The sequence below is a fragment of the Cicer arietinum genome, chromosome 6 (genome assembly GCF_000331145.2).
Source record: "Cicer arietinum cultivar CDC Frontier isolate Library 1 chromosome 6, Cicar.CDCFrontier_v2.0, whole genome shotgun sequence".
Taxonomy (NCBI): Eukaryota; Viridiplantae; Streptophyta; class Magnoliopsida; order Fabales; family Fabaceae; genus Cicer; species Cicer arietinum.
This window is the reverse complement of record NC_021165.2, coordinates 3,374,794-3,401,907: the sequence shown is the minus strand read 5'-3', so window position 1 is coordinate 3,401,907 and position 27,114 is coordinate 3,374,794. Positions and strand designations below refer to the sequence as shown.

The window sequence follows — 27,114 nt, the reverse complement described above, 5'->3', positions numbered from 1 at the left end:
ATCGAATGCGTGGGGGATATTTACGTCAGTTAAAATTATATTATGTTCACGGGGACTATGTAATAATGTAATAATACTAATAGATAACGTGACAAGTGGAGAGGAGTGTAAAAACAAAGCCGGAGGGTGCAAATAACAACCTTCTTAATTTCCCTGTTAATTCAATTTTTTGACAGGCCCATCTAATGAGCCCAAGTTGTGCAGGTTGCAAGTCACTGAGTGCGATGTGGCGAAGGTGAAACAGAGCAAAGATGGAGAAGATGATTGCAGTGGGAATGATATGGGGTGCCACAAACGCTATCATGCGCTGGGGTGCTCTTCTATGGGATGAAGCTCTCAAATCCTCTTCGGCTAAACAACCACATCCTCACTCAACAAATCTCGCCCAAAAAATCTTATTCTCTCTTCGCAACTGGCTCAAGCTTCTTTCAATCTGGCAATACTCCATCCCCTTTCTCGTTAACCTCTCCGCCTCCGCCACTTTCTTCGCCATTCTCTCCGACGCTCCTCTCTCCCTCGCCGTCCCCGTTACCAACGCCACCACATTCGCCTCCACCGCTTTCTTTGCTACGCTCCTCGGTGAACACACTCACCTCCCTCGCGCTTTCTTCGGAACTGCTCTCATCGTCATCGGTATTTGTTTGTGTATCAATTCCTAGTTTGTTTTCTAACCATCTCTATTTCTATCTTTCGTTTTCATTATTATTATTGTTGATAAAAAATAAATTATGTGTAGCTAGATTTACGAGATTCGAATTCAATTAGATATCCCTAGTATAGGGTTCATGTGTGCTGATTAATATCCTTCCCAGCATATGAATGGGTATTTATTAGTTATGAGTTCATCAAAGTATTTAGATATGAATCACACTTGTAGACGCCGTCCCTCAGTCTCAGAACGAGTGCCAACTTAGGGAAAAAAAATGTTTCAAAATAAACTTCATTTTCCGTTTTGCATTGAAGATGACGTGAAACGTGCCAATAGTTAATAGAGGATAATTAGTTAAAATTGTTGTGAGTTATTCACAATTTTTTCTTAATATGTATGAAATGAACAAAAACGATAGGTGAGACGGAGCGGGTAAATAATAAAAGTAATTGAGCATAACCAGACATGTTCATGTCGTATTGATACCAACTCATGAGGCACATTTTCAATTTGATGTGTAGTTATGTAGATGAGTAAAATATAACAAGCACATTATTAATGCAAATTTTATTATTTCATTTATAAGATAATTAATTTGATTCAATACAAGAATGAAATCCGTAAATCACCAAGACCGTGACAAATTGCAAATGTTTGTATCAGAATTAAAATTGTGTTTTGTAGCATTCGGGAGGGAACTGTCCATTGAATCTTTTGTAATCATTGCAATAGTCATAGATCATGAAATTCTTCCTCACCCAAATCAATTGCCTTATATGGCCATAACTCAGCTGTTTGTATATGGAAGATGTCCACCAATTTGCTGGTACATTAGAGGCACACTGATTAATGCTCATTGCTCCATTCCACCTGCAAGCCCTTGCTCTGAAATGATGAAACCCTACCTTGAATGGTGCACCGCTCCAATCGGTTTTCACAAGTCCACCTCTTGTTGCCCAGTTATCTGCATTCCATAGGCTGGTATAAACTCTCATTCCTTGCTTGTTTGGATAGCCTATGCCTTCATTTTTGTAGTTCTGGAAAACCCGTATTGGCATGCTATCAATATACCACCTGAGATAAGAGAGATGACGATAATCACATAGATCAAACAATTAGATGGGTATTATAGTATTTTTTTCATGCAAATGAGGAAGTGAATTACTTTGTTCCACTACAACTTACACAATTTCTGAGGGATTCCAGTGAATGGTGTAATTGTGAAAATCAGCAGTTGGGTCAAACCAGAGGTGAAATTGTTGCTCTCTGCTTCCTTTTCCTTGCGTATATATGTTAGTATGGACTGTGTACGGTTGTCCTGTACTGTTACCTAAGAACTCAAAATCTATCTCATCGTGTTGATTTCCTGTGGAAGATAACTGTGCAGATTTAAAGTAAGAACATTAGCATTTCATTTACTAACACAAGTATGATGTAGATTTGAAGAAGAGATTATGTTGGTGTTTATAGCCCTTGTAGGTCTAGTGAACTTACATAGTAGGCTGTGACTATTCCAGCAGAGTTACCAGGTATCAGCTTGATTAACATTTCAATACTTCCAAATAAGAAAGATCTCTTTGACCGAGCAGCTGATCCTGAAATTCAAAAGCAGCACCATATATTTCCATCCATTTACACTTTAGCCTCTTAATGATGATTACAATTCTCAGTTTATTACTTTATTCACTTTACTGCAGTTTGCATAATGTTAGTCTGGTGTCCAATCGTAAGTGCTACATGAACATGTGACATCATGCTCTTGGTATTAGGCCATAATGATAATATCATTTTTTCCCACTAAATATTCAATTGCAACATATTGGAAAAGGCAACAAATTTTAAATTTCCTAGCACGTCGATGCAAAATTATTGAAACCAAAGCTGATGCATGCAAGTATAAAGTTTTTAACCTGAGGTTTTATCCAACACAAGGTGAAGATCTTCACCCCTAATTGATGCATGTTGAACACCCCATGTGAGGTACATGCTCTTTGAAAAGTTAGCATTCACCTGGATTATGTTGGGTATGAGTGCACACATAAAAAAAGCTACCAACAATTTTTCAAATTTGTCCATGTTTGCAATTCTGTGTATGAAGTTAAAAATTGGGACGATTTATCATTGGTTGCCTTGGTGTTGTCTTTATATAAGTTCCAAGCAGCAACATGACATCCTAAAGATGAACTTTACGTCATTATTATTTAATTAATTGGTCCAAGTATATTGACCTGTACATGGGATTTGTCGTTATGGCATTATTACTTCTAAAACGGAGAGCCTACATAATTTATTTCAAGTTTCATAAATAAGTTGGCTCCTCTGATTGTGTACAAGTGTTTAAAATCTGATTCCATTTTATTGTTTGTTTTTGAAAAATGACACCTAGCTATATCACGCATGTCTCTGGTTTTAAATTTAATTAGTTGTGAATAAAAGGTTACAATGTGATGAGTTGGGATCAAAATAATTTGAAATACTGGTATTTTGATGCGCGCGCGTAGGGTTCATGGGGAGCTGGTGTTCCTCCCAGGAACCAAGCTTGCCTGTATACGTGGGCTGGCTAGAATAACATAATTTCGTGCACGAGACTAGTACGGTGAGCAATCCACAATTATACCCCTGCACCTAAAAGTCTTCAAAAATTCAGATTTATCCCTGATTTTTTATTAAAAACAAAATTGAAAAACTCTCCTACACCTTAAAATTATAAATGTATTCCGTAAATTAAGTTTTTAGAGCAAACTCATAATTTGAGTTTTGTATGATATACATTTGTGTTCTGAAATATTTAAATTAATTTTGCAAGTATTTTTGCTAAAAAAAGATTTAATTACAATTTTAATTTTTTTATTTTCATCGACAAATTGTTAAATTGTTATTTTTTAGTTTAAAAATATGAGGGATAGATCAAAAGTATTGACTTTTAAAATATAAGAATTAATTTTGTGAATTGATAATAATAGAAAAATCAAAATTGCAATCAAGCTTAAAAAAATAATTATGGTTGTTTGTTGTTCATTTTTTTTTACTTTTTTATTAAAAAGTCGAATAAAATGGATAATTTGAAGAAAATGTGGGGTATGGGTAAAATTTTCTAAAATACAACATCTCTAATGATAATCTATCCAACTTCGAATATTGCGATAAAATAAAGATTTTTGGTGGTCTATATTGTTTTTCTCTAAAGGACAAAATCTTTCTTTTGTATGTTCAATTTGTTTATGTAACACTACGTCCATATATAGGGGTTTTTTTTTGGGTCAAAAACGTACATAGAGTTTCAACGAGGTGATTCTCTAGTTGGACCAAGAAAAAAATATTAATCACCTTTTGTACTATTGTTTTGAGATGTTCAACATTCATTTGCTTATAAAGTATAATAAGTGGTGTACTCTAACCCACTAGGGGTGAGAATACACTGGACCGAGTTAGGTTTTGTTAGGTCTGACTCTGACCTGTCAAAAAATTTAAGGCCTAAGTCTGTCATATGGTATGTCATAGGCTTACTTTTTAGGTTTGAGAATAGCCTTGATAGAAGTCTGGTAAGTCCTATTAGCCTACTTAAAAACTTATTTCATTTAACATTTTTGAATAAGTAATCAAACATATTTTTAAATAGGTAAATGAGTTAATACGTCACTAAAATTAAGTTATATTTTAATATTTAGCATCACATTTTGAAGAATATGACTTTATATACACTATACTTAAATTATATTTTATAATAATACATTTAAATATGTCAAACACTAAATGAGATTAATATGCATAAATTACTAAAAATTGAATATATAACAAAAAATCAAATTTTAATATAATAATTATAGTAGTAAAAAAATATATTTATATTTATTTAAATAAATCGACCTAAAAGACTTATTACATGCATGACCTTTTTAATTAAATATGTTTTTTTTAGAAGTCTCGGCTTTAAGAAAAAAGTATGGTCTTAGACTAAGTTGTAAGCCACTCTCGATTGATTTGCTTTATTCCCATCCCTATAACCTATAAGAAACACACAATAGCGGTTGAGATTGTAATTATAATAACCGTTGATCATAGGAAATTCTTTCTATTATGTACATTGTAAAATCCTATTTTAGAGAGAACATATATATATATATATATTTTTAAAATTTCATTAACATTTAACACCACCATTATTTTTCTATATTGAAGGGTTATTGTATTTTATAATCATGATGTGATACTGTTAACCAATAATACATTTAAGGTCTTACAATGATTTGATATGGGGTGTATTATAAATTTCTTGCGTCCTGATGCATGTTAGAAAAATAAAGGTGTTCTAGTTCTGTTGGATATGCACCCATGTTCCTGTACTAGGTATGCCACGATGGACGACAGAGAGCAAGTAATAGCCAGGAGGAGCAATGATCCCAGATGGCGGCGCCACCAACCTAACCCTGTAAACTCCTTGTGCCTGTTCAATGAGCTCATCATTCTTGAGAATGATAAGCCTCTGACCCATGGAGAAGCCGTGAGTGGTGAAAGGTGGTGAATACATTGTTACCTTTATGTCATTTGTTGTCAACCTATCACCTTCTTCCACCGAAAATTGAGTTTCAAATAAGTTTCCATATGTTAACTCTTTGTCAGATGCATCTTCACTGATTTGTGGCCTATACCTGTTAAAAGCCTCATCCAAATAAGGAGGAGAGAACGCCTCAACTCTAGTCTCAGTTGGATACCTATCTACATCTCTATATGCATTGTGTGTGTTACTGCCACCAACCCAAATCTTACCATTAGGAAGCACTAGTGAAGTTGAGTGGTACATTCTTGCAATTTGGGTAGGCTTCATGACCTTGAACCTCAAACCTTTTGGTTTGTCTGGATTATACAATACAGGTGTGTAGTTTGGTGCCTCTGCGTCCCACCATGCAGCTGTGCCTAATTGTGCCCCATTGATAAATAAGAGTTGTCCATTGGGGAGGATAAGAGCATCTCCCATAGTTCTCCTAGATGGCATTATTTCATTATCCCACTGAGGAAAAGGTTCAGATATCATTAACCTATTACAATCTTGAAGAGCTGGAAGAAATGTTTTCTTTGTTTCAGCAATCAAAAAAGCATCAGGGAGATTGCCACCACAAACAAGAACCTCTGCCTTGGCATTTTCAGCATTAAGGTCTATTGGGAGCAGAGCCGACATACCAGAGGCAGGATAGTTACGAGATCCTCCAGGTAAAACGGGAAATGTACGAACTACTTTGTGTGTGGTAGGGTTCAAAAGAAGGGAACGGTTGTTTGAAAAGATAAAAAGGTTTCCATCAATGGAGAGATGGACAAAAGGGTATAGGTTGTTCTCATCCAAGTCAGCTGTCTCATATAGAAATGGAAAAAAGTATGATTTTTCATTTCTCTGTCCTTCCTGTTGTGGGATGAATTCATAGCTAAATGCTCTACGTCCTCCTACCAATATGAATTCTCCATTTGGAAGGAGTTGTTGAGTTGCATACCATCTATCATCAACCAATGTATTGTCATATTCCCTCCATTCACACTCTTCGCAACCACCACCAAAGTGTCTAACGGTTTTACCACCATCGGCAAAACCACCAGAACTCACAAGGGTACCATCAGGTGCAAGTCCTCCGGAGGAACACCAAGGATCTCCACCATTAATCTACACCGCAATTAATCATATTTAATTAACATGTTCTTCCATGTAAATGAAAAAGTTATAAATAGGATACAAACCTTAAGTGGTCTAACTTGATTTGTCTCAAGGTCATATTCAACTGAATGAGCAAAACAATCAAGTTTGTCTTCTTGAGTTTGAAAATCTTTGTATGGAACACATGGTACACCATCTGGTAATTTAATTCTGGATCCACGATAAACCTTGGCATCATAGATCATGATCTTATTTGTTGGTAACAAATTCACATGCATTGCTGATACACCTGCATTCTCTGAAATTATCTCCCAAGACCCAATAGAATCTATTTCGAAATCATCCTTTTTGTCCATCACATCTCTAAGATTTTTATTATAAATGGGAGCATCATTATTATTATCATCATTTGAAGGTGTAACATCATTATCATCCTCTGATGGTACAACATCGTTATTGTCATCTGAGGGTGGATCAAATGGATGATGCAAGTTTGGGAAAAGGGGATGCCTGCGAATTCTGTGACCTTTCAAATGTCTATTTGTATGTCTGGCATCCACGACAAGGAACAAGATAGCAAGAATGAAAACAACCTTGTGTAAATGTGTCATTGTTTATGGATTTCAAATGTATAATTGGTGAAAAACTTTGAACAAATAAATATTTTGGACCCAGACACACTTTACACGAGGCTTGTTAAAGCCTGTGTTTAGCGTGTGTCTGGTTCCTTAGGATATATATGTTTTGTTAAAATAACATACCTTCACATTGGGTTTAAATAGTGTTAGGAGAAATAGAGGTATTTGCTAATATAGAAAATGGTTTCAGCCATGTTTAGAGGAGACCCTCTTAGAAACAGTTGCGCCAATATAGTATATAGCATATAGCACCGAACCTTTCTTTTGAGTTGTATTCTAACCAATAACTTAAATGTGTTATTAAATACGTACTTAAGGTTTGTGGACAACCTTTCCTCAACACCAAAGCTAGCTAATATATGTTCTAAAAATTCTTCGGATATACATTATGTAATTATATCCATCAATCATAATAGTTAGATTCATATACATATTGATTTTAATCATTTTAACATTAAAAGTCATACAAACAATTATTTGTACTTATTTTATTTGATGTCCTAAAAAAGTTTTATAACGATAGTGTATTAAAATAATATCTTTAAAGAGTCAAACTAGATAAAAGTAAAACCATTAAAAAAAAACACTTATATTGTGTTGTTCATTAATTTGTTGAACTTTTACAATTCTGAATCGTAAATAAAAGCATTAAATATGAGAGTCAACTACATTTGATCATGTACTACAAAGATAATTTGAGCTCCAAATCTAGCTCCTGGGTGTTACTTGATTCTGAATCCAAGGAACCACTCCTATGCTTCTTGATATCTATGTCTTGTGAGTCCTAAATAGGAAGGGCCAAAAAGTAGTCAGTTTTGAATTTAAGTTAAATTAGTAATTTACAATATAAACTAATTCTATATACATGCATTTAATGGTAATCCGCTATTTAGACATATCAATCTTATATCTAGTAACTAAATTTTGAAATTAATTATATGAATTGACAAAATAATGGATTCTCTTTAGATGTCAATGAAAAATTGATTTATACCAAATGAGGTGCATGCTTGTTAGAGAATAAAATGAAAATCCTTACATATAAGTTTAGAAAGGGTCGAGTTATGTTGGTTTGAGAAGAAGATTGGTGCATCATAGCATTGCCATGTTGCCATCTGGTTTAAGATTAAAAAAAAAAAAAAAAACTCATATCAGAATAAAAATCCTCATAAAATTAGAAGGAAATAACATCCAATTTTTGTAAATACTGATTTTTTTTTTTACATCATTAGTTGCCAAGGATGTGATTAAATTGAACAGGAAAGTGAGTACCTTGGCTGAGAATCTCCATATCTCATGTTTGTTCTTTCATATTCTGGTAGGCCCATCTGCATTAGCAAAGTTTTTTTTTGTCAAAATTTTAGGATTCTCCCATCTCACTGCTTTTTTTATTATACATAAATCAATACATTGTTTGCTTAAAGAATTATTTCACTTCAATTAATTAAAATCATCTAATTATTATAAAAAATATTATTTTTAGTATAATTACTTCTAAAATCACGTGTGATATATTGACTCTGATGCATTAACGTGTGATTGACTGTGATGTATTAAGAGTATAAATTTTTTTAGATTGACTATGATGTGTTGAAAGTATAATTTTGTTTAAATTGACCTTACATATAAAAAAAATTAAAACTTTATAACATACTATATTAATTAGTATATATACTTGAAAATCTTAAAATATATAGAAAACAGAGATATTAATTTTACACTTTTACATATATCTCCTGGAAAAAAAAAACTTAACTACAAGTGGTTGAAAAAAACCATTTTGAACTTTTGATTGCTTTGTGGTGCAATATTTTACTCTGCACTAGCATAAGTAAAGTGAGAAGAGAAAATATAAATTCGGAACATGTTCACCAATGTATATATATATCACTAAAAGATTAATATGAAAGTTAATTCATAAAAGGGTACTATTAATTAAATTAATTGGACATACCATAGTGTGGGGTTGGAAGGCATATGAATTTGGTGATGAGTATGATGAATATGGCATTTGCATCACTCTTGGATCTTCCTGCATATATATTTTCACAATTCAATAATAGTAGTAAAAAAAAACATAAGAGAAAAAGAAAGCAATGAGAAGTTGAATTTAATTAATTACATTATTAATAATGTTGAAATGAGATGTGTTAGGTGGAAATTGAGTATGTAATCTAATTTTCTCTAATTGAGCAACACCAAGTCCTCTTTGTGGTTGTTTTGGTTTATGATCTGAATTGCTCTTCTTCCCTTTCCTTGATGATGATGAAGAAGAAGAACCACTTCCTCTTTCTCTTTCATTTCCAAAGTTTGCTTCTCTAAAATAACTATCCATTTGCTATATTAGATTTTGCAAATTGTTTTCACTTGATGGAAACTTGGTTCTGTTTTTATATAACCATGCCACGCATCGCTGGCTCGATCAGATTCTGTATTTTATACATTTCAATTCAATATATATATATATATAGCTAGATTCTATGCTCGATCTCTTTCTTCAACTATCCTCTTGCCTCAATTTAATACATTATTATCTCAACTCATATGTATTTCATTATTATTATTATATATTATACATCAATCATGTTTACGTTTTCTATTATAATATATATACTGTCTACTCATCTATCTATATATACTATCTCTCAAAGCGACTGTCTCTCATTTAATATGTTTATTATACTTGTGTTGCATGTCAAAATAATTTATTATCATATCATTATTTAAATCTCATAATAGCTTTTAAGATTTTGAGAATTTTTTTTTCAAAAGACGATGAATGTTAGCTAAACACATCCTAGAAAGATTTAATGATAACGAAGATAAGACGGTAATTACTTTTTCTTTTCTTGGATTATGCTTACGTCTCCTAATTTTTATTTTTCTTATTTTAGCTTTTTTTAGCTTATTAAAAAATTAATTTCATATGCATGTTAATTAAATTATATATAAGCCATAAGACAATCATTTATAGCTAATTGCCACAAGGTTGGAGGTTAAATATTAGAGTATGCATGACATGTTTAATACTACTCTGTATGTCCTGTTCTAAGAATCTTTTCATCAATTCAAAAGACTTAATTAAGAAGATTGGATATTTGTATTAAATTTCTCTAAGTATTGATTTTCTAAAATTGTTAAATGCAATTGTTGTTTTCTTTTCATTTAAGTTACTGGATACACTTCTTTAAAAATATTACTAGATATATTTGTTGTTGTTTTTTTGAAAGAAGTTGCTAATTTAGGTCCAGTCATTTTTATGATGTGTAAATTACTATTTTAAATAAGTAAAATTTAAGGATAGTTTTGTAAATTTTATTCTAATTATTAATGATGAAAATTAAAAGTGAAGATTATTAATGTACTCTTAATTTTTAAGTATAGATTAACAACCTACACTTTTTCAAAAGGGTTATTTAAGAAGATTGCATAATTTAGATATTTGTATAAAATTTGTCTAAGTATTGATTTTCTAAAGCTGTTAAATACAGTTATTGTTTTATTTTCATTTTAATTACTAGATACACTTCTTTAAAAAAAATCTCACTGATACATTAATTATTCTTTTTTTAAATTAAGTATCTTATTAATACTATTACTCGTACAAATGATTATAGTTTGTCTTATGATACAAGAAATTAAATCAAAGGTTGATGGTATATATATATATAAGGATATTTTAGACATACTCATATATAAAATATATATCAAATATTTATATATTTTGATTATACTCTTTCTGGAGCAAAATATACACACACAAAACATGTGTTTTGGTTATATTTTGTTACAAAAATAGGAATATTGCATATAACACTTAGAATACTACAATTGAAAATATTTATATACAAAATTTAATTACTAAATTTAATTTGTTTCTTAAATTATACTTGAAATAGTATGGCCTGCCAATATATATCTATTTAAAAGTAAATTAATTAAGAAGAATTGAAAGTATATTCTACCATTGGAAGCACTACCACTTATTTTTTAGTCAAAGCTACTTTTAGATGTTAATTTATCCTGGTTCTTGTATACATGACCATTTTCTTTAAGCTATATATGGCGATTATTTTAGTTAAGCTGATTGATTTTAGGTAACAAAGCTGTAAGTGGGTCCCACTTTACATGTGGTTTCCTAGCTCACGGTCAATTTGTCTCAGCTGACAATATCAATAACAATAATAATAATAATAATAATAATAATAATAATAATAATAATAATAATAATAATAATAATAATAATAATAATAATAATACATGAAACTGAAAATCCAATAACAATAATAATATTGATAATAATAATAATAATAATAATAATAATAATAATAATAATATTATCAATCATTTTCAGAAGGTATTCTTTTTTAATATATTTCTTTTCTAAAAAGTCTCGTCGACATTAATTATAAAGAATTGGGGTATTGCAAGTTTGCAATTCTTAGCGGCGACGGATCTAGAGGTATTCTTTTTACTATTATTTATGCAATATTTCTTTAAATTGCAATTATTATCTATGTGTTAGGGTCACATATTATTAATAAATTTTGTCGATCCTTATTTGATAGATTTATGGATTCGTCCATAATTCTTAATAGCACCATTGGTCAATATTTTTTAACAGGGTCATGTAATTTACGATATGATTTATGACTTAGACTTTTTTCTATTTTAATCTTTTTGGTTCTTGGGAAAATATGCCTCATAATACATATTTCATTTCAAAGAGTCTAATCTCCAATAACAATAATAATAATAATAATAATAATAATAATAATAATAATAATAATAATAATAATAATAATGATGATGATGATGATGATAACAGTAATGCATCAAACTGAGAAGCCATAGCTGCAAAATTCCACAATTAAGCAATTTATTCAGAAAGGGAAGTAAAATAAATGTAGTAAATGAGTAAAACTCAAAACACTAAGCGATAATATTAATCCGTAGCTTATTATTTTTTTTCATTAAATTGAGCATATAAAATTTCTTCATTATTCATTTAACTTAAAATTCATGCATTTTTTTTTCTTTTGATTTCAGAGGAACTAGTGTTAAGAGTCTAAAGTTAGACAAGATACTTTTTACTTTACAGTTCAATTTTATAAATTTTGACTTAAACACAATCCAAATTTTAAATATGATATTAGAATTTATCGTCATATCATATATTATCAAATTATCACTATTGAGTTATTCGGATCATACTTTAAATGTGTAAAAATCTGTTTATAAGGGCAAGATTAGTGGAAGATATCAAATATTCTTGCAATTGTTCGTCTAGCCTTTATGGAACATATGTATGTTAATTTTTTTTAACTAAAAAATATATTCATTCATTTAAATCGATAGAAATTACATAAATTGAAAGCATTATAATTCAATGTCGTTAGAACGAAAAATGATGAATTTACAAACAAACTCGCAACACTTAAGTTAATAGTATAAAATGATAAAATATCTACAAATGTGACAAGACCTACAAAGATGATAAAATTGTGTCCGGAATACTTATTCATCCGAAGTTGTAATGTTGACGATGTTAAAATTATTGATTGAATTTACACTTGAACGAAGTAGATTTGGATCAAATATAACCAACAAGACAATGAACAAACACAACGTCACAAAAAAACAACGAAAGAACGAAAAAACACAAACAAACAAAACTAAATATGCATGGAAATTACGGTTTAAATAACACTGAATAAAAAAATTATAGTGTGTAATTTCAAACCAAATATTAGCTATAAACTATTTTTTTTTTTTTTTGGAAAAATAAGAACCGATGAAAAAAGGAATAGATGAAACATATGTTAATTTGAATTATATAAAATTATATGAATACATTTTTCATTTTCAATTTTACAAAGAAATAATTAAATGCGATTTTCACCTAAGATATCCAAGACATTTTGATCCATTGAACACTTACAGATTAACATATGATGCATTTGTCAAAGTAATTTATAAAGAATTATACTTCAACCTAAGATAAAAAAATCTTTTAATTTTTTAAACACTTACAAAAGAATTTATACTTGTCTTTATTCAATGCAGAACCAACCTAACATTTATTGAGACATAAAACGAACTCTAAACTAAAGTTTTGATTAAAAAAATTAGAGACTATTTTAATACTAAAAACAATATTTTACTATAATTTTATTTGAGTTCTACATTTCTTGTTTTATAATACACATTATTTTAATTAAATATGTCAATGGTATCCTTTTATAATTGTGAGACCTTTTAATAGTTATACTATTTAAGATTTTTTATTTATGTTTAGACCTATATATATATATGAAAAATTAATTATTTTTCCAAGGCATAAAACTTTAGTTTTATTAGTTTTGACCCTGGATCGATTCTACTCCAGTGACATTAGCAATAATTAATCTCGGAATATGTGAGTGCAATGCATTTTTTATTGACCCGTAAAATGAAATATAAACTAAAATAGTTATTAAAAAAACAATGTATTCTAATAAAATTTTAATCAAATACATCAATTTTTAAATGTTTATTTTTACATTAAATTAAACCATTGAAGATAATGTCTTAGATCAAACCATTGAAGATAATGTCTTTTAATTTGATCCACTTAAAGGTTGCTTAAAATATAAGGAGTGATTGACCAAAAAATGCGATAATTAAAGCAATATATAGATGGTGATTTGAATAATAACAATAATAATGTGGTTATTATAATTAAGGGTTGATATAGAGATCAAATCTAATTGAGCTGTTTCACGCATGATTTGTGGGTCATATTTTATGAGTTGTATGTGAGGTGGAAAGAGATAATTCTCCAATTTGTTAGCGAGACATGTGATGAAACCATTCAAATTAATAGAAAGCCCACTAATGAATTAATCTCAACCAAAAGTATGTCGATAATTAATTAGCTTTATTAGGAGAGGGTGCACATATATACAGAGTGTTTTTTTTTTTTTTAAAGTATTTTTTTTTATATATACAGAGTATTTATAGTTATAAATAGTAATACAATCGTTAACTTTACATAATTTGGGATTTGCTTCCTTCTTTTTTTCAGCACTCTTAAGATTTCATTTGTTTATGTCGGTTTCCTTTTCTAACTCCTTTTTTGCAACTGTTTGGAGTTGTTCTTCATTTAATTTTCACTTAATTTTAATTTTAATTCTTTATTCAATTTCTCTATTTTAGAATTGAATTTTGTGTGTGTTTCAATTATGACATTTATTATAGAAATAGTAAAGTTGAATCCAACAACTGAATTTATTAATTATGCATTATGAAAATAAATATTAACAAGATAAAAGGAAGGAGAAAAAGACGTAAGTAGATACATGGTATATCTCGAATAGATTTGTGCACACATGCAAAGTAGTTTGATTAGATTAATAGATTAAAGGTGCATTATTCATTCCACACGATTCGCAAAGCAAATCGATCCTTCGGAAAACGCTATGATATGTATCAATGAAACAAAGAAAGATAAACCAATTCCAAATCAGTCACAATCTCATATTATATCGGATTCTCTGATCGATCTATTTTATTTTTTATTTGTATTTTTACAATTTCATTCTCATACATTCATATCTATGCACACGGGGACTTGAGCTTTCCTTCTCCTCGTGGTTATCAATTATGATTGACACTTGTAATTCATTCAAGATATTTGTTAAGATGCATGTTAATTTAGTTCTTTTTTTGGACCAAACAATATTCATTTTAGTGATTTAGAAGTAATTTTTATATGTTTGTTTGTTGATAAAGTATTGTAGAGTTCAATAAAAAATAAATGATAAAAATATTAATTATTTAGGTTTTAATGAATGAAAAAAATATTGATTACAATGGGAGAGTAGGATTATCATGTAGTACAAACATACAACAAAATATACACTTTATAAATTTTTTTATAAGAGAAAATTAAGTTAAATTTAATTAACAAAAATTAATGTATTCAATTGAAATATATTAATTTTTATTAATTAAATTTTAATTAAATTGTTTTATATAAAAGTGACCGGAATAAATAATAACTAAGTAATAACGAAAATTCAAAGTAACATCAATATCAAGCAATATTGAAGTGTGCGACCAACTTCAACAAATATTTGTTAACATAAATAATTTGTAACAAACTCAACATACAAATTCTATTTCTTTTCTTTTTCTAAATTAGATTTATATCCTCAATTACTTTTCTTTTCTTTAACTAAAAAAAAAACTCAACATATATAATTCAACACTAAACTAATAGTACACCGAGAAAATAAAAAAATTCATGTCCAATTATAAAATTAACTTTACCTCAAAAAACATCGAATCAAACACATTATTTTTTGTGGTTATCACAACAACCTCTTTAAATTTGAAATAGTGGTAAATCTATAAATAACAGAATATAACTCCAAAAAGTATTTTCTCATAAAAATGAAACGAAAGAAAAAAGAATTTGGATAATCTTTTCAAAATGGGGTAATAAGTATAATACCATATTGGAAAACATGGTAAAACTCAATAAAAAGAAAATAAAATAAAAATATTGATTATTATGATTGAACAAATCATAAAAGTATTGATTACAATAAATGTAAGATGCACTTTATTTAATGATATACCTAAACTAATAAAAATCTAATTTGTAATTGATACTAACCAACTTATAATCAACTTGTAATAATGAGTCTGTTTGTTTAAAAAATTTAAAAAGTGATTTTGATTTTATATTTTTTAAAATGATTTTTAAGAGAATTTATGTAAAAATAGTATAAATTGTTTTAAACTCATATTTTACTAATTAAAAAGTAATTTGTATATTTAATAATTTAGATATTCATTATTAGATATTTTAACATGATAAAAATTATATTTTTAAAAAAGTATCTTTGAAATATTATTTTCATGAAGAGCTTTTCAAAATAGTTTTTCCTCTTTTGTTTTTTGAAATCTTATTATCCAAAAAAATTGTAGCAACTAGATGAAATATTTAAAGTAATATTTTAAGATAAATTATTTAAACCAATTTTTTATTTAAAGTTTTATTTTTATAAAATATTATAACAAAAAGATAAAATACTATAAAAATGATTTTGTTTTTAAAATCTTAAACAAATAGGCTAATATTTTATATGAATTGTTCTCGAGTAAAATTAATTATATCTTCAGAATTGATTATAACTTAAAATTAAAATTTATAATTTTTACTTCTAAAATTATGTCTTCAGAATTGATTATATGAAACAATTTAGCTTCAAATTACTTTTAGCAAAAATTGATTTTGTTACCGCAAAACCAAATAGAAACCTTGTATTGTGGCACATAAAAAAGAATAAATATGCATACTTTTCTACCACAAACTTATGGGCCGACGCGGCCTATCGGCAAACACTAAAATCTTTAATTTAGGCCCGTAGTCCACCAAACATAAGCCCTCTAAATAACTTATTAATTTTATGGTGCATACTTTAACTTTTGCATTTTGTTTTTTTATAATCCACACAAGTTGTCTCAGTAAAATTAAAATGCTTGGAATCTATTTTATAAACTAAGAAACATTTGAATTTTCTATTGCTTGTATTTTTATGTATACTTAATGAAATGTGTCCTTCCTCTGAACCTTTAAAAAAATGTAATGATACCTTACATTCTAGATCTCTATATTGCTTAAGAAATATTTCAATTCCCACGAATCCATATGTTTTGCTTAAGTGAAAGGATTTTCTTAGAATATAAAACTGAAAAAAAGTCTCTAAGAAAAAAAGGCTCATATATGAATATAAATAACTAGCTAGCATAAAGATTATATAATACTAATACAATTGGAATGGGACCTTGGAAACAGCAAGGAAATGATCCTAACCACATGCGTGGAGGAAATTCAAAATTCAATACTAGCTTGCTTTGGATATATGGAACCTTATTATAAAAATTTCATAAGATGCTACTGATTACTTGGAAAGGTGGCACTTTATATCAATTTGATTGGTCATGGTTGTCTCCCCTTGTATAAATTTAATTATCTATTTTATTTTGACTGATATATAAGTATAAATACTTATTAATCAAGAAAACCGACATCCCAAGTGCTGTTAGTATCTATATTGGATTTGGTTCCATTCAATTGATTCTGATCATACCAGGCATGATTAAGTTAATATCTGATCTTCTATTTATTATGTTCATTGTATTCATCAAAGTAGTGTATGCTTAGTATTTTCTAAGGATCAATCATATGATCAAAGGAAGCCTTTAAGGTCTTTCCTATCCAACAAGTGGAGCATAGCATGTCAGAACAGATCCCTTTAATTTCAATTTGATTCTTTTATATTCTATAGGTAAATGATCCATCTATTTAAAATAATATTTTTTTATTAAAATAATATTCATTATGAAATAGAAGACTAATAAAGTGTGTTTATTCATAGTACGTAGTTCACATTATTAATCTATATTACACTTATACTTTCTATACATAAATATAAACAAAAATCAATATCTATATCACTTTAGATCAAATATATCTTAATTTTTACTTATATTCATAGAGGATAATATAGGAACTAAAGTTAGACTAAACAATATAATCAAAATGAAACAAGAGCGAAACCAATAAGGGGCCAAAATCATTAAGCAACTAAGACGAAACGACTTTCAATTTCAACTGGGTATCAAAAGAATGTTTAATTGTAGAAAAAGGATTACACAATTTATCACTTTAAAAATTCCAAAGAAAATATATTACCATTTGCTAGTAGATTAACCAAAACTCCACTTTTAAATTCACAAACACATAAAAAAATGAGGAATACTAAATTCTCAAATTCGCATCAACTAGTTACTCCCACATTTCAAAAGGTATCATATATTGACATTTGCACATTCTCATTTTTTTCACGTGTCATTTAGACTTCTGCAGATTATTTAAATTAGTTATTTTTTTAATTAAGCAATTAGTTATTTTTTAAAGAAAGAAAAAGAAGAAAAAAAAAAAAGATAGCATGTGTGCGCAATGTGCAATTTAAACTTTTAACTACCATACTTAGAGTTTATGGTGTTAATTTTTTAAAAAAAATATGTTAGCATTAATAGTCATCGTTAAAATTGTACTTATATAAATCGACTTTAATCATACACTTCATTTACTAAACCAACTTCTTTATATCCTCGAACTTACACTATTAATTTAAGTTAATTGCAAGCACACCAAACTTACACTATTAATTTAATTGCAAGCCCACCGATGATGTCATTTCCTTCTATGTTAATCTAAAGATTCTAAACTATTATCATATGTACCTTTTATTTTAGCAAATCTTTGGTATTTCTATACACATGCTCAGTGATTATAGGTTTATTAATTAATTATGAGGTTGTTGAATTAATCCTTAGATGTATATCTTACCACCAACGGCAATATATACTCCAACATAAATTGTGCAAGCATGTGATTATATATTTATCTTATCTTGTGCAATTTTTATGCCGTTTTTCATTTGTCCCTTTATGTTGCATAACCTATTTGATCCTGTCTATTATTTAGAAAAATTTAATGGATATATAGTAAAATAGTTTTATGCTAACATCGTGTAAACTTAGTAAATTTGGAAGAGGAACTTTGAAATTAAATTTTGTTAAATACGAAACATGGACTTAAAAGTTAAGGGTTTTACAAGAATAAATTAAAAAAGTATTAGTCACGCATTTTATATATATAAATTATATTTTGCGAGAATGATGCTTTTTATGTGTTATGTGAGAATGAGAGAAATAATTTTTAACCCTTAAATTAATATGAATGATTGGAATTAAATCAGGTGTATAAGTGACTCAAAATGATTATTTCTCTCATCTAAACAATACTAGTGTTTTTCTCTCATCTTCCTAAAAAAGTGTTTGTGTTTTACCTTCTAGTTCATCTATAAAAACATAACTATATGGCACCATACTCATCGAACCACCACTATCGGCAATGTTACCGGCCATCACGAGATCGGAACAATCTCTCCTCTTTTTTTAAACACCTCTTTTGTTTGGTTCTCTCTCATATTCTCACACATTCATTCTCACCAATTAAATTAGCTCGAACACAATTTTTTTCTTAAATATATATAGATGTCATAAAACCATAATTATTTATATCAAACAAAAGGAGTGTTAGGACAAAATATTTGTTCTATTACTTCTTATTAGTTGTCCTCTTGTCTCATTTTTTACATTCTATATAAGTCCCCAATAGTGATTCATTTCAAGCACCAAAACAAGTTTCCTAACAAATTATTTAAAAGAAAAAAAAACCTTTGAAGTTAAAACATGCAAATTTAAAATTAGCAATATAGTAACTGACATATGCAGATGAAGAATTGATTGAATTAGATTTTGTGCGACCCCCAACACGGACTCTACAAATGTACGGATCCAAAATCAAGAGTTCCACTAGTAGTGGCGGTGGAAAAATATATCTGTCAATTTCACAAACTTATTAATTATTGATTTAATTTCATATGTTGGAGGGATAAAAAAAATTTATAATTAAAAAATCAAATAAAAAAAAATTCTAAAACTAAAAACTCATAATATTTTGTAGGATCAGTGGGGTCTATAAATCCACTTTTTTAATTTTTTTTCTCAAAATTATTTGGTAAAAATGTTTTGATTTTCTTTACGATAAAAAATTATTTATAAATTTTTTATCTTTGGTCGAAATTTTTTTATTCGAGAAAAAATACTGATCATTTTTAAGAAATATAATTTTTTAATTTTTCTCGCAATTTTTCAAAGAAAAAATAATTTTAATTTTTTTAAAAAAAATGTTTTATATTTTTTTGAGAATTTTGGGATTTTCTTTTGAAAAAAAAAAATCAATTAACAAAACATCAACCTTATCAAATTCTCTATGGTAGTATAAGTATCGTTGGCGACGATGTTTTTGTTCATGGAAGGTGATTCATTAGTTTGGCCTGGAACACAAAAACACATGTACACTAGAAAGATGAAACAAGAGTTACATAAAAAATTTAAAATTTAATTGCACTTTTGGTCTTTCTATTTTAGATAAATCGCGAAAATAGTTTTTCTATTTTATTTGTTTCAAGTTTTAGTCTCCAAATAGAATTTGAGTCCAAATTTTGATGAATTATCATTTTTTAATGATGTGTCAAAAAAAAATGGTGATGTGGCTGACGTCTATGTGGATTAAATGAATTATTATATTATTCTAAATTAAAAAAATACAATTTATATTTTTAAAAACTAAATTCATATTTTTAAAACAACATTTAATAAGCCAAAAAATTTAAAAATATTTCAAACACAAATCAACGCAAATCAGACGCGCATGGTAAGAAGCTTGAACCCTAAAATGCATGAACCCTAAAATTTAAAATTGACCAAGCCTTCATCTTAGTTCTTCTTCTTCATCTATGTTTTTCGTCTTCTTATTCTTCTTCTTCTTCATCTTGCAATTTTTTTGATTGGTTTGATGAGTCAATGACATAACGAGCACAAATGAAGAAGAATAAGACAAAGAACACATATGAAGAAGAAGAAAAACACAGATGAATTAGAAGAACATAGATGAATGCTTGGTCGATTTTAGATTTTAGGGTTCAGATCGTGCATGTCTGATTTGCGTTGATTTGTGTTTGAAATAATTTTTAATTTTTTGGCTTATTAAATGTTGTTTTAAAAATAGGAATTTAGTTTTTAAAAACATAAATTGTATTTTTTAATTTGGAATAATATAATAATTTATTTAATCCATATAGACCTTTGCCACATTACTAATTTTTTGACACGTCATTAAAAAATAACAATTTATCAAAATTTAGATCCAAATTCTGTTGGAGGACCAAAACTGGAAACAGATAAAATAAGATGACTATTTTCGTGATTCACCTAAAATAAGAGACCAAAAATGCAATTTAGCCAAAATTTAATTGAACTTTTAATCTCGTTCATTTCTTTTAATCTAAAGGTTCAAATTATTTCCTTATTTTCAAATAAAAAAGTTATTCTCACTATATATACTCCTTCTATATATATTAAAAGTAAAATTAAATAAAAACAATATTTACTATTTCTAAAAATACAAAAAAAAAATGTTTTTTTAATTGTTAAGCAGAAATTGTTTTAATTTACATATTTAAAATTGTAAAAAATGACAAGTATAGTTTAGATTTGAACCATGAATTAAAAATTTATTTATTTTAATTAAAAAACTCAAAACCTTACATTTTATCAACTGAAATACTAAATAAATATGTAACATAATTAATACGAACATATATTATTTTTCTTGAAGATATTTGATGTTTCTTTATAAGAGATGTTTCGTTTTTGGTCAATAACATTTGATGTTCAAGATTCAAGAACTTGTGGCTATTGGTACTTCTTCTTGTTGGGTCGGTTATGTTATTGACCCAATGTACAATTAGGCCTCGGCCTGTTTTTCTAATTTTTTTTTTAAGTTAACGACGTCGTTTTGCTTTGTTTAAAAAAGGGTCGGGTCTAGTACACATAAGCCCCCACTCCCGTCGCCGCCGCATCGGCGTATACGTTCTCCCTCAAACGTATCGCCGTCACGCAGAAAATGACAAATAACAACTTAATCCTGCACATCCCAGACGAGCCGCCACACGACCTTCACCATCAACCTACTGGTCACGTAATCTAAATTTGTTATTACTTCAAATTTTCACCATATTTTTTTTATTTTGAATTTAGTGAATTGAAACAGTGGTATTTCGCTTGTTTCTGTTCTGTACAGTTAGTGTTTTTGCTTCTTCCATCGATCCGAAGCATGCCAATCAAATTGTGAGGTTAGGTTCTTTTCGAAATCTTACTTGCCATGAGCTCTTTGTGCTTCTTGAGCTTACCTATGCTTAAATTCTTGTTAGGCGTTTGAATCAGATAGCGCCGCTCGAAGATCTCCGTCATGTGAAGCGAATTCAGAAGAAAGTTCTGGAAGGAGGTACTTGTTATTCCTTACTCTCCAAACTAATTGTTATATTACAATGATAACATTTTTTTAAAATGTCTTGGCTGTGTAACAAGCAATGTGATTGGAAATTGGAATGTGTCTTTGTGTGTATGTATGAACCTACTTATGAAGCATGGATATGGAAATCAAATACACGCAGACACCGATAATAGTTTGAAAAGATGAATTAATTGAATGTAATCAATTGCCGGTGTTGTATTAGTGTCCGATACAAACACATTTCAGAAACCGGGACACAACAACGATCATAAGTGTTGGTGCTACAGCGAAACTTATAGGCCTTGAAAAATCTAAGTCATCATTTGTTGTGGAGTTTTATGGATGATGCAGTGAAGGGGTATATATATAAATGAATAGCAAATAAAGCTTGGTTTAGTTAATTCAAGGCATTTTACATCAATTAGTTGGTGCTAGATGCCTAGATCTTCTTTGATTATTGCTTCTGAAAATAAGTGAGAACCTTGTGCTTTTATAATAGAAATATGAAATCCTTGAGCTTCTATTGTGTATAAGCAGCATACTGTTATGTTATATTGCTTTATTCCTTGTTAAAATAAGTTGTGGCCAATTGACCAAGTCAGTTTTTGGTGACACGTGGAATGTTTGACAGGACAAATACAGCTATCAGTGATCTTGTGCCTGGCCTATGAAGGTGACAATCAACTCGATCATGTGCCACCTCTTCTTCAGGAGTTGATCAGTTCCTATCAGTTGAGTCCTTTTATTACAAAAGTGGGTCTTTCTTTTGTTTTTTGTTTTTTATTTTTCACATTAGTTAATGATATTGCTTGCTCAGATTATGGCTTGACCTCTTATGCCTTTTGATCCATGTAGTATGAAGTTTGATTTCCGTTATGTAAGATCTTAGATTTGAGTTTTATCTCTTAAGACTGAAAATCAAATAGGCACAGCTTTGCTCCCTTGAAATCAGTCCACCCATCTTGACTTGGAGTGGATCAATAGAGGTTGAATGTGACATGAGTTTCAAACATAAAAAGATTTTATCATAGAAACTAAGATGAAGAACTCTTTCAAAAAAAAGAACTATTAGATGAAGAATACATCAGAAATTCATTTCTAAATAGTTATGATGAACAGTTCAGTCAATAGCATGCTGTAGCAGCGGAATAGCCACTGGCCACTACAAGACACACAGTAGTGGTGTGGTTTGGTGTAGCGGTTGAAAGAGTGGCTATTGAGGTGAGATAGCACCACGCCTCAGAATGCTATGGAAAATTCCAAGAATTCTCTTAGGATTTAAACGTTAGAGCTTTTTAGTCTGGCTGTTTGATGAATTTTGCAATTAGAAAATACCAAAACAACAGTAGGCCTTCTCATCTCTCACCCTGTCTCACTTCTGCTGTAATTTTTCACCCTCATTGGTTAATCAAAACTAATTGTTGAGTTTTTATGTATAGTATAAATTATTAATTAATAATTTCCGAGTAGCGGCCATCCTGCTATCCGGGATTGATAACAGTGATCATGAGTTTTGGCTTATTTTAGTTTAACTTTTGTGATTGTGATGGACCTGAAAGCTATCTGATATTAATAGTGCTATCAGGTATGGACTATGGGTGGTCAATTACTTTTAATTTTTATGTAAATATTTCTATATTTTAGTTTATGGTACATCAATTATCATTTAAGTTTTATTTTGTCAATTGCTTTCTTGGTCTTTGATAGCTTGCTAACTAAATCATCCGTTTGAAAAAAGAGCAAATCCTCAACATTGAAAATCAGTAGTTTATATATGAATGGAGTTTTAATTTTATCATGTGTTTATCAAATGTTCGTGTGTGGGCAAAGGTTTAAGACTATATTAGTTAAATGTCCATCTGATATATTTTTTAGGGTCCCCTACATGTCAAAACAAAGCAAGATTATTGATTGAAGATATCATTGAGTATTGGTTGGGATACTGAGGGCTCTTGGTCCTTGTTGTCTTTACATTAGTTAGTTTGTACACTAAATTCGAATTTAATTGACTTTAGGTCTGCAAATATGCCGCAACATCAAAAGAAGAGTGGCAAGAGCAATGCAAATTTTGGCCAACGTCATATCATCCAAGAACTTAGTATGCTTTGAATTCTTATTCTTTTATTTAATTTATTTGAAATATTATCGTGGGCTTTTATTGAAAGTACAAAACTGTTGGTTTCTTTTGAGTATTTGAAATTTGACGTAGCTTATATATGAATCTGTCATCAGATGACTAAAACAATCCATATTAAAACATGTACTGTTAAATGAAATTCTAAGTCCAAGAAACACATCCTTAAATTTGATTACATGATTTGGAAGTTGGCCAGGCACTTAATACAAAAGATTATATCTATGAGCTACAAGTTACCCATTGTGTCTAGTTGGTTTGATATTGGGTAATATATAATAAGTGGTGCTTCCTAAGTTCCTAGATGAAAATGTGATCACCCTTGTTTCTACAATATTGAATGTCATTATTATTTTTTGTTTTCACGAATAACCTGTCCTAGGCTTGTTTACATTTTTATGATGTTTCCTGTAATTATAGTATCAGATGTATTATATTTGCAAGTAGGTTTTAAAACAATTTATTTTATTTAATGATCTAAGCACTGGATGTTCTATGGGTAGAAACTGGGGGAGTTCGAAAGAGAAAGGGCCAAAGGGTATTTTTGAAAATTTGGACTGTGCAAGTATTGGAGATGTGGTGGATTTAGGACCATCTGGTGCATCAAGATCTTTTAGTCTCATGTCTGTTTGACACTCAGTAAAAATTATGATCACCTTGAAATCTTTTTCTTTTTTTTTTATGAATATCGTCTTGAAATCTTTACCAAACATATCAACACATGCTGACTTTTTTTCGGGGTGGAGCTCAACGTTTTTTGTCAATGGGCTTACTGGAATAAATGCCAAAAACTTATCTTGTATGATAATAGCTGACTTTGCTTATGATGGTGGCTTGGCATTTTAAATCAAATTACAGCAACATTGATGGCATTACTGGATTTAGCGAGGAGGACTCGCAATCAGTTTTGAAGTTTATGCAATCTGCAGTTGAGTTGGCAACATCTGATGGCTTGGTAAAGGCACAATTTGGCCTTTTTCATACAATTTGTAACTAGAAATAATGTGTTGACTGGACATACATTACATCTGTTGCTTTATTTCTTCACATTCAACAGCTGCTTACCTAAAATTTGATCAATTTAGGTAGTCAACGCTGCAGTGATAGTGGATCCTTCAGCTAAGCAAATAATTTCAACTGCACGTGATGAAGTTTTTTCGTGGAACACTTGCAAAGATGAAAGCTGCTATAGAAAATCAGATTTATCTAGTTCTCATCCTATTTCCAATAGCTTGGATCCCCAGAAACTGTTACATTTAAGAAGTTCCTGCAATCATCTCAAACAATCATATGCACGTGTCGGTTGTCTATATCCTTGGCAATGGGCTGAGCAGCAATCGCATTCAGAGAGTTCATATTATTGTCATCCTTTGCGACATGCTGCCATTGTATCTATAGAATCATCTGCTGCCAGAGATAGACATCTTTTTCCCAATGATGAGAGCAGTAAAGAAAAAAATTTGGAATCGGATCATGAGAGTCTTTCGACAAGCTCTTCTTCAAAGAGACAGAAAACTGTATGTGCAACTGTAAGTTTACCTAAATGGCTAAATCTGATTTATTACATCCTTGTATAAGCACTCCTTAAGTCTTATTGGTATCTTCTTGTGTTTTAATTTAACTTGATGTTTCTATTGGTAATGCATTATGGTTAGAATTTGGATGACCTGTGAATAATTTTCAATTGAGTTGTATGTAGCTTAGTCGATGTTTTCTTATTGGTGTATTGATTTTTTGGACCTTGTATTATGATAACTTCAATGCTTTATTAGTTTTTTTTTTTTTTTTTTTTTAAATAAAATAAAATAAAACATTAGGGGAGATCATGTGATGACGTGGAAGTTAATTAAAGTGAGTCTAAGTACACGTATTTTAACATTAGCAATATGGAAACATAAAATACAAATGCAATGGAATTTACCTTTATTATATTTGTTGGTCATTTTCAATTGAGTGTTATGTTGAAAGTTGTATTTTTGATATTGGTGTGATGTTTCAGGTTGAGGGTGATGATAAATTGAATGCTCAAAGTCAAACTTCCAATCAGATTGAGGACAATGATAAATTGAATACTCATAGTCAAACTTCCAATCTTCTTTCAGCACGACCTTACTTATGCACTGGTTATGACATATATCTTGTTTGGGAACCTTGCACAATGTAAGATTAGAGACGAGATTCTTCTATAACATTGAAACACTTCATTGTCTGTTGGATTTCTTGAGTGTGTTTTACCACATGAAATGGAGAAGTTCTCTCCAAATTTCACTTTCTGATGGTGAATATTTTTTCCTTAGTAGCTGTTTTCTGATATATTTGCTTTTCAATGCTAGGTGTGCCATGGCCCTTGTCCATCAGAGAATTAGGCGGATATTTTATGCTTTTCCAAACCCTAAAACCGGTGCCTTGGGAAGTGTTTACAGATTGCAGGGTGAAAAGAGCTTAAATCATCATTATGCAGTTTTCAGAGTTTTGTTGCCGGAAGAGGCCCTTCATAAATGTGATACTTGAATTGCAGAAGCTGAAGAAACTAGTATTTGACAGATTTGTTGAGTAGCCGATGTAACTTCTTAAAATTAAGAGTAGATGAAGGATTTTAGCAGCAGATACTATTTATTAGTGAATATTGAACTTTGGTGATTAAGTAGCAGTTGTACCTTCGGAATCGTATTTGAAAGCATTTTTTGTCTGTCATGGAAAGCAAGGTCATATTGACACTTTTACACCAAAATGGATTCGAATTTTGCTTGTTTAAACTAATTACCAATCTAATACCTTCTGTAAATTTTGGTACACTAAAAATAGGGTAGGGTATTATTGACATTTGTTTCTTAATGTTATAAATAAGGTAATTACATGGTTTGATTTGGATTTTTGTCAACTATTTATAATTTTTTGTTTAAATTTAAGGCTGAAGTAATAGATTTTAAAGGGATAACTAAGATTGCACAGTTTTGATTAAGTTTCTCTTGATTTTGATTTACCAAAGTTTAAATTTAGCATTTGATCTTGCGACTGTGAACTTCTGGTATTTAAATGTGTGGAATCTTTGAATGCAAAATTTCTGAC

At 29.4% G+C, this 27,114-nt stretch overlaps 5 protein-coding genes across 6 annotated transcripts; 2 read left to right on the top strand and 3 right to left on the bottom strand.

Moving 5' to 3' along the window:
* The first annotated feature begins 120 nt into the window (after positions 1–120).
* On the top strand, positions 121–843 carry LOC101502888 (uncharacterized). Its single transcript, XM_004503402.4, has one exon. The coding sequence runs from the start codon at positions 252–254 to the stop codon at positions 657–659; it is 408 nt and encodes a 135-aa protein (XP_004503459.1). The 5' UTR covers positions 121–251; the 3' UTR covers positions 660–843.
* Positions 844–1,208: 365 nt separating this feature from the next.
* Positions 1,209–2,751, bottom strand: LOC101503218 (probable xyloglucan endotransglucosylase/hydrolase protein 26). The gene is made up of 4 exons (XM_004503403.4): positions 2,560–2,751; positions 2,144–2,244; positions 1,835–2,028; positions 1,209–1,723 (listed from the first exon to the last, which is right to left on the bottom strand). Exons 1-4 carry the CDS (start codon positions 2,723–2,725, stop codon positions 1,315–1,317), a joined length of 870 nt encoding a protein of 289 aa, XP_004503460.1. The 5' UTR covers positions 2,726–2,751; the 3' UTR covers positions 1,209–1,314.
* A 2,058-nt stretch (positions 2,752–4,809) lies between these two features.
* Positions 4,810–7,047, bottom strand: LOC101501825 (aldehyde oxidase GLOX1). Its single transcript, XM_004503398.4, has 2 exons — positions 6,374–7,047; positions 4,810–6,299 (listed from the first exon to the last, which is right to left on the bottom strand). The coding sequence occupies exons 1-2, from the start codon at positions 6,899–6,901 to the stop codon at positions 4,959–4,961; spliced, it is 1,869 nt and encodes a 622-aa protein (XP_004503455.1). The 5' UTR covers positions 6,902–7,047; the 3' UTR covers positions 4,810–4,958.
* A 454-nt stretch (positions 7,048–7,501) lies between these two features.
* LOC101501509 (protein SPEAR3-like) lies at positions 7,502–9,372 on the bottom strand. The gene is made up of 5 exons (XM_004503397.4): positions 9,051–9,372; positions 8,883–8,960; positions 8,201–8,256; positions 7,968–8,043; positions 7,502–7,712 (listed from the first exon to the last, which is right to left on the bottom strand). The coding sequence occupies exons 1-5, from the start codon at positions 9,261–9,263 to the stop codon at positions 7,611–7,613; spliced, it is 525 nt and encodes a 174-aa protein (XP_004503454.1). The 5' UTR covers positions 9,264–9,372; the 3' UTR covers positions 7,502–7,610.
* Positions 9,373–21,307: 11,935 nt separating this feature from the next.
* LOC101504283 (tRNA-specific adenosine deaminase TAD3) lies at positions 21,308–26,926 on the top strand. 2 transcript variants are annotated; one of them, XM_012716704.3, is made up of 9 exons: positions 21,308–21,591; positions 21,699–21,750; positions 21,829–21,902; positions 22,543–22,664; positions 23,927–24,009; positions 24,904–25,000; positions 25,131–25,562; positions 26,045–26,205; positions 26,379–26,926. In XM_012716704.3, the coding sequence occupies exons 1-9, from the start codon at positions 21,522–21,524 to the stop codon at positions 26,554–26,556; spliced, it is 1,269 nt and encodes a 422-aa protein (XP_012572158.1). In that variant the 5' UTR covers positions 21,308–21,521; the 3' UTR covers positions 26,557–26,926. The 2 variants fall into 2 exon arrangements, with proteins under 2 accessions (XP_012572158.1, XP_012572157.1); XM_012716703.3 differs by having other exon boundaries at positions 21,314–21,591; positions 25,131–25,574.
* Positions 26,927–27,114: the final 188 nt, after the last annotated feature.

What these genes read in the sequence shown, in the direction of transcription:
- LOC101502888 (XM_004503402.4), top strand. Translation starts at nt 252, where the DNA reads ATGGAGAAGATGATTGCAGTGGGAATGATATGGGGTGCCACAAACGCT.
- LOC101503218 (XM_004503403.4), bottom strand. Translation starts at nt 2,725, where the DNA reads ATGGACAAATTTGAAAAATTGTTGGTAGCTTTTTTTATGTGTGCACTC. An exon ending in TGTGTTGGATAAAACCTCAG is followed by an intron (nt 2,245 to 2,559) that starts GTTAAAAACTTT and finishes TTTGAATTTCAG; the next exon opens with GATCAGCTGCTCGGTCAAAG. An exon ending in GAATAGTCACAGCCTACTAT is followed by an intron (nt 2,029 to 2,143) that starts GTAAGTTCACTA and finishes AAATCTGCACAG; the next exon opens with TTATCTTCCACAGGAAATCA.
- LOC101501825 (XM_004503398.4), bottom strand. Translation starts at nt 6,901, where the DNA reads ATGACACATTTACACAAGGTTGTTTTCATTCTTGCTATCTTGTTCCTT. An exon ending in ATCAAGTTAGACCACTTAAG is followed by an intron (nt 6,300 to 6,373) that starts GTTTGTATCCTA and finishes ATTGCGGTGTAG; the next exon opens with ATTAATGGTGGAGATCCTTG.
- LOC101501509 (XM_004503397.4), bottom strand. Translation starts at nt 9,263, where the DNA reads ATGGATAGTTATTTTAGAGAAGCAAACTTTGGAAATGAAAGAGAAAGA. An exon ending in ATTTCAACATTATTAATAAT is followed by an intron (nt 8,961 to 9,050) that starts GTAATTAATTAA and finishes ATATATATGCAG; the next exon opens with GAAGATCCAAGAGTGATGCA. An exon ending in GACCCTTTCTAAACTTATAT is followed by an intron (nt 7,713 to 7,967) that starts GTAAGGATTTTC and finishes CTTCCTATTTAG; the next exon opens with GACTCACAAGACATAGATAT.
- LOC101504283 (XM_012716703.3), top strand. Translation starts at nt 21,522, where the DNA reads ATGACAAATAACAACTTAATCCTGCACATCCCAGACGAGCCGCCACAC. An exon ending in TGAGTCCTTTTATTACAAAA is followed by an intron (nt 22,665 to 23,926) that starts GTGGGTCTTTCT and finishes AATTGACTTTAG; the next exon opens with GTCTGCAAATATGCCGCAAC. An exon ending in TCATATCATCCAAGAACTTA is followed by an intron (nt 24,010 to 24,903) that starts GTATGCTTTGAA and finishes ATCAAATTACAG; the next exon opens with CAACATTGATGGCATTACTG.